The 6,570-nt window shown below is 39.8% G+C and overlaps 1 protein-coding gene across 1 annotated transcript; it reads right to left on the bottom strand.

Moving 5' to 3' along the window:
- Window positions 1-913: 913 nt before the first annotated feature.
- si:dkey-30c15.2 (uncharacterized protein LOC558938 homolog) lies at window positions 914-6,359 on the bottom strand. The gene is made up of 12 exons (XM_049574003.1): window positions 5,043-6,359; window positions 4,871-4,914; window positions 4,032-4,095; window positions 3,743-3,874; window positions 2,680-2,784; window positions 2,537-2,586; window positions 2,334-2,453; window positions 2,167-2,212; window positions 1,895-1,966; window positions 1,568-1,721; window positions 1,388-1,470; window positions 914-1,299 (listed from the first exon to the last, which is right to left on the bottom strand). Exons 1-12 carry the CDS (start codon window positions 5,073-5,075, stop codon window positions 1,150-1,152), a joined length of 1,053 nt encoding a protein of 350 aa, XP_049429960.1. The 5' UTR covers window positions 5,076-6,359; the 3' UTR covers window positions 914-1,149.
- Window positions 6,360-6,570: the final 211 nt, after the last annotated feature.

The raw sequence follows: 6,570 nt of genomic DNA, 5'->3' as shown, positions 1-6,570 counted from the left end.
GGCACAAAAAAGTTTTTTCACAGACATATCTCAAATTTTTAACCGTGTTTTGCAATTAGACTGTCACAAGCCTTGTGTTATGTATAACCTTTATGTTTTATTGTTTGCATCAACCCCATGTATGCAACTGTGTGGCCCTCAGAAAAGAAAGTGAACATGAAGTTTGCTTTACAGTACAGTAGATAACTGAGCGAGTCAGGTGATCACTTATACAAGCAGAAACAGGTTGGCCTGCAGCCTGTTAACCATTAACAGAGTGTTCAACTGGAAGACAGACACATGTGACTAAACATGATCACAGAGTTCATATGACAGAAAGAGTGTGTACTGATCTTTGTGCCTGTGCTTGTGTATGTATTTTTGTGTGTGTGTGTGTGTGTGTGTGTGTGTACTTGTACATGCTACACAGTGAGGACCATAAAATGTAATTTAGCAACATTGTGGGGACATTTTTGCAAAGTGAGGACATTTTGGCCGGATACAGTTGTGGTCGAACACAGACGTGACAAAGCAGATATCATGTTCCTTCTCTATTCTGCAGCAACTCAGCATTCCTCACTGTCCCAACTCATAAATGCTCCTCACACTGAACTCTGTGTTATCGTAGGTGACGCGTGCTTCTGAAATGACACAACGGTAAATGCAGAGTATGCAACCCTGACAGGTTCTCCATCATTCTTGTATTGTTCTGCTGAGGGACTATTGCATAACAAGTCGATAACAAAGCACATGGTCAAAAAAACACCTCAGTGAACAAAATGCACGTGACAAAACATAACGAAATAGAAACCCATTGCCACAATAATTATGTAATTCTTTGACATTTTAAAAAATTTAATAAAACAGTACATTAACAGAACATATATAAATGTAACTCACTTTTATAATTTATCAAGTAGTCCCTTTTGCTCCCAGCAGCTGCAGAGTAAAACACTGCATCAGTTGGTGTTTTTTAAAGAATCTTTGTACATCCTTTAACTTTTTGTTCTATTTCTTTTCATCCCCAGTCCTCAAATGAAATAGTTTTGTGTTTCACAATGATTGACACGAAGTCATGTAGTGTGCAGGTGTGCAGTCAGTCTTTCTCAGGCCAGAGTGTTGTTCCCGCGGCACAACAATGTCTCTGAATGCGTTTAGAGTCAACAATCACTACGAGCTCCTCAGTGATTCCTCAAAGAAGGCCAGGCGGTCATGTGCCACCAGGGGTGTATTCTCCCCAAGAACGGCCTCCGTGAAGTTGGGCCGCCTCCAGGCGTAAACCATACTGTTCAGGAAGCCTTGCAGGGACACACTGGCAGCCTGGAAGAAACAAAAACAAAACTATAACCCACAACTCAGACATCTGATGATAATTTATTATTATAAACATTGTTCTTCTGAAACGTACCTGTATTGCAAAAATGCCAAATAGGCTGCGTTGTTCAATGGTTGTCCACATCATCAGAGTAGACAGCAGAATGAGGACAAGAGCTACAGCAGGAAGAGATATTAAGCATCAATCTGATGTTGATTTAAAGCCAATAAAGTGTATTACATTAACTGTAAATGTGTATGTGTGTGTGTGTACCTGGTGTCCAGCAGAACAAGATGACCATCACCATATTTCTTGCTGTCGAAATCATTCTTTTGAATCTCCTCCTTGAACGTCCATCTCCCTCCACAGGAAAAAGTCCTTCCTGCTCATGTCTTTCATACCATTTACCAACCTTATAGTAAATGACCTGAAACAAGAAAAAATGAAGGGTTACAGTCTGCTTACACACATGTAAATACACTATTCAAAGCTTAAGATAACACTGTCAAATTACAAATCTAAACTTTATCTTCATAGATTTTGAAAGTCAATATACAAGACTGTAAATGAAAAATGTCCTAAATCCTCTTAATTACTTACAGCGCAGGACAACATCACTGGTATCACGATGAGGATAAGAAAAACTATGATAAAAATGTCATGCAGTCTCTCCTGGGAAGGAAAAAAAAAAATCATGTTAGTATAAACACACTACAAACTATAACAAAGCATTACATAATAAACACAATACCAATCAAATACAGTAAAATGATTAGAAAAAACATGTAAAACGCTGCAAATTAAGAGCAATGTATACTCAAAAAGCCTTTTAGGTTAAAAAAAAGTGTGTCATGAGACAGTGTTATACTCACAGTGACAGAGCAGGAATCCCTCCAGATGTGCAAGAACAAGATACAACTGAGAAAAAAAGAAAAATCAAAAAGGTCAGAAACACAGGGGAACCGATATATTTTACTCCTTTCACTTATTTGAAAGCAGTGACTCTGGAGGAAGTCGGTGATGGAAGCTGTGAGCTCACCTGGTGCAGTATTTGGTATTATTAGGGAGGATCAATGATCGGTCAGTGACTGGAAACAGCAAAGTAGGTTTTATGAAGGGAGTGAGCACATATGCTAAGTATAATGCCATGGGGATCAACCTGAAACAAACAGAAATGAAAAATTAAAATGTGTACAGCAGGAATAAGGTCCTGAAAGTCTGGAAGATAGTATAAAAACTTACCAAACAAAGGCATAGACAGGTATAGTGACTATTTTCCTTCTACTCCGACTCTGAAAACCAGAAAGATAATGAGAAATCAGTTACTGAATTAGCCCTGACTGTTCTGTATAAATTATATTTTACAAATGCAGTGGACGCCTCACCTGTCCCCGTTCGTCCTCTGTGGGTCTTGCTCTCCAACCTTGGAATGCGTTCTTGGACTTCCATGCATAAAGCACCACCAGCAGAAATGAAATCAAATAAAATGTCTGCAACGGACAAACACACAAAGATGCAACTGTGAGGTATAACAGTTTATATAGCAAAATATGCAAAATGTGACAACATGCATCATGAAGCTAAACGGCGGATCACTTGAATCTGATCAGTTAGGACTTCCCAAAGGTACTTATATTTGTTTGGGTACATAAAATACCATAATTGAATGCAGTCCAGGAACATTTGACAACCTTAAAAAATGTGCTTATTATAGTTCATAAATCTAAAAAAATGTCTGTTTGAAGAGGTTTAAATTGGGGCTTGTTGCCAACTGAAGTGTATAAAGAATATCACTCCAACCAATGAAATGATTCATTTAGGCTCAGGGTATTCGTTTTGCTTTGTTTAAATATTGGGCTTTTAAAAGGCTAAATATTTTCCATATCTGTAAAGTCACAATCTGGACTGAGTGAAACTCGTTTTTGTTCCTACATTACATTCTTTCCTATGTTTGCTTTATGTAACATCACTATCTACTCTGGCCTCAACTCTTATCACTTTAAAATACAATGTGAGTTCAGAAAATGTTGGGCTTAAGCTGATGCAGTTTACGAAAGACTTGAAAAATTAACAGAGCATGAAACATGCAGCATCACCTTTTGGTTTAAGGACAATTTGGCTTTAAAGATGCAATGCAAGAATCATAAAGCTTTGAATTGTTTTACTGCTAGAATGACATGACTCCTCTCAGTTACAATCCTAAGTGATTCAGAGAAAATCCTCCAGTGATCAGATTAGACACCGAGATCATGATCTGCTTCTCAACCCTGAAAACTACAGGTGCTTCAGCGAGGAAGTACCCAGGTCTAAGTGGATGCCTCTCTTAACTCCCCTGTCTTGTTTTAGAAAATGAAACTTCAGATATGTCTCCTTCAGATACCAGGAAACAATAATGTAAATGATTAACTTATAGGGGTAAGAGGTTTTACAAAGTGAAATGTTTCTCACCAGTGACAGCGGCAGGAGGTATTGGCAGACAAACATGCTGTTTTCAGTGCTGACTTTGTTCATGATACTGGTGGATATCAGGATCAGAGCAGCCAGGAGGTCTGCCAGGGCGAGCTGCACCAGGAGGTGTACCTGCAAACAAATAGAGGAGCTATGAGATGCATAAGAAGACAAAAATCAACAAATGTCCTGTACTAAAACATCAGCATCAACATACAGTAACACTAATGCAAACACACAGATACACACACAGGGATTCATATACATAAACACATACAGCCTGACTCACCTGTTGGTGTAAACGTCTCCATTTCCATATGGAAACCGCCAGGACAGAAAAACTCCCAATCACACTGCAGTGAATAGAAATATGTGAGGTATTAAATAACACCATAAAGGCTGGATATATCCGCACTGAATTTATTTTAGGAAATGTCTTGACCATGTAAGGTTTAACACCAATGAGGAGCCTGAAGTTGCCACCACAAAAACACTAAAGCTGAGATGGGTTTATTGCACAGGTCAGAGTGACAGAGGATGAGCTAGACTTCTTTGTTTGAAACTTATCTCAGACACACGTGACACCTGCGTAAAAAGCCATAAAATGACAGACATGTTCAGTCATAACCGTCGTCTAGGGTCCATAGAAACTAACTGACATTTTTCCCGCATTTTCTTCTCCAGCACCAGTTTTGTTCTGTCTTTGTCACAAGCAAATGAAAGAAACAGCGAGACTCATACACAAAGTCACAGCAGCAGAGTGACTGAGTCCATTGAAGGAAGTTTTGAGTTTTCAGCTGCTACAACTATTCTGTAAACGACAACTCAGTGCTGGATGTTACATTCACACGGTGGCAGCATCCTTAATAGAATGAAACACTATGTAAGAACTCTGGAGGAATTCAGAAAGAAAGCATCAGCCCGCCTCTTGTCACATGTCACCTTGCTGGTTTGGCAAACCTCCACAATCAAATGATTGAAATCATAAGATTATTATCTGCTGATTTCCTGTAAAACATATTTTAAAACATGCTTATATATGCCATTATCTAATTGCTATATAAACTCCCATGCGTTGTCAGAAGGGTAAATCAAGCATGAGGAAGTAAGCACAATGAAGCATCTTACCTGGGAATTAGTAACACGATGTACTCAGTAGAGAGAAAGTCAATCTGCAACAACAGAATTCAAACAGATCAGAATCATAAATGCAATGTACCTCTTATTTCCCTCCCAACAGTTTTCATTCATTTTCTGTTAATTTGTTATTGCACAGAAAAGTATTACATGTAATGCCTACCTGATCTCCACTCAGTACACGATTGATCTCCATGATGAATATCCAATTATCAGTCTGTTTTCACTCTTGTTGGTCAAGGCTGAATAACGTGTCTCCTTAACAGGCTGGCCCTTGTGATAATGTACTTTCATATCGGAGCTCTCCTCTATAAAAGTCTGCAGCTTGTCCTATCCTGCTGTTTTGGCTCCACCTGCTTTGGGTGTGTGCTTCATGGGCTGGCGCAACACTTTTTTTTCATGGGAATCCCCGGGTGGGACAGGAATATTCCTTGTCTTGCCTCCATTGTTTCAAGAAATGTTAACACTTAAAGGAAAACTGTGTGATGGAGTTCCCTCTGTACTTTTTGCATTTACACTGATGTGTCTTAGATGTGGCACAGCAGAGGGTACTTTTCACATGTTACATGGCTGTGTGCGAAGATACAACAGGGCCTGAGTTATGTTTACTTGCAAAACTTGAAATATATTAAGAATGCACTTCCTGTTGCAAGAAAACGTATAGCTCTAACATGGAAATCAGATTGCCCTTTGGAGAAAATAACATGTTCTGAGAAGCAGATACGATCAGCTCATTAAGTTATGCCAACCCTATATTGACCATAAGGACTCTCTCAATCTGCAATTAAATATCTACACTGTGCAACATGTTTAACCACTGTCTTATAGATAGATAGAAAGATATATTCAATTCTATTGATTGACTCAGACTTGATGTAGACTCACTGCTGTAACCACAACAATACGCCCTGTGGGTACTCGCCTACGTAATGTCTCTCATGTTATATTTTGTTATATTTTGTTATGTCTTATTTTATCTAATTTTGTTTTATTTGACCTTGTGGACACTGTTGTCAAGGTGAATGTGTAATAAGGGTGGAAGTAGAGAGGAGGAGAGAAGGGCAAACTGTCTAGTGTCTAGTTCTGTTTTGCTGTTCTGTTGCTTAGAAATAAGAAATGTACGTGTAGATGCCCTTATCTGAGCTGGTGGTATCCTACTGGAGGAAAAGGAGGCACCCTGTCAAAGTTACCAACAGAGGAAGCGGAGAGAATGAGCTCATACAAGCGCCTTGGGGTCTGACAGCAATAAAAACAGGCCTGGTCACATCACACTGGCGCCCTCTTCAGGCAGTGTGAGAGCACACTATCCTCCCTGAGGAGATTTGGATCTTTTAGTGTGTGTGTGTGTGTGTGTGTGTGTGTGTGTGTGTGCAACAGGCTCCTGAATATCTAATATCAGTTTTATCAGTGTTGTAGCAGCACACTATTCTTTGCTATTGTGTGCTGGGGTGGTACAGTAGCATCGAGGCTAGTGAGATCAGCAGACTTAATAAGCAGGTAAGGAAGGCCAGCTCTAGAACTGGACAGTCTGGAGGCAGTGGCGGAGAGGAGGATGAAGGGCAAAATTAAAGCTATCCTAGATAGCCCCTCTCAACCCCTCTATTACGAGCTGCGGCAGATGGGCAGCTCGTTCAGCTAGTGGGTCATCCCACCCAGGGGTGAAACTGATCATCTCAGGCGCTCCTCTGTAC

Source organism: Epinephelus fuscoguttatus, linkage group LG4, assembly GCF_011397635.1.
Source record: "Epinephelus fuscoguttatus linkage group LG4, E.fuscoguttatus.final_Chr_v1".
NCBI lineage: Eukaryota > Metazoa > Chordata > Actinopteri > Perciformes > Serranidae > Epinephelus > Epinephelus fuscoguttatus.
The sequence above is the reverse complement of the archived record's forward strand: the minus strand, read 5'-3'. Positions and strand labels throughout refer to the sequence as shown.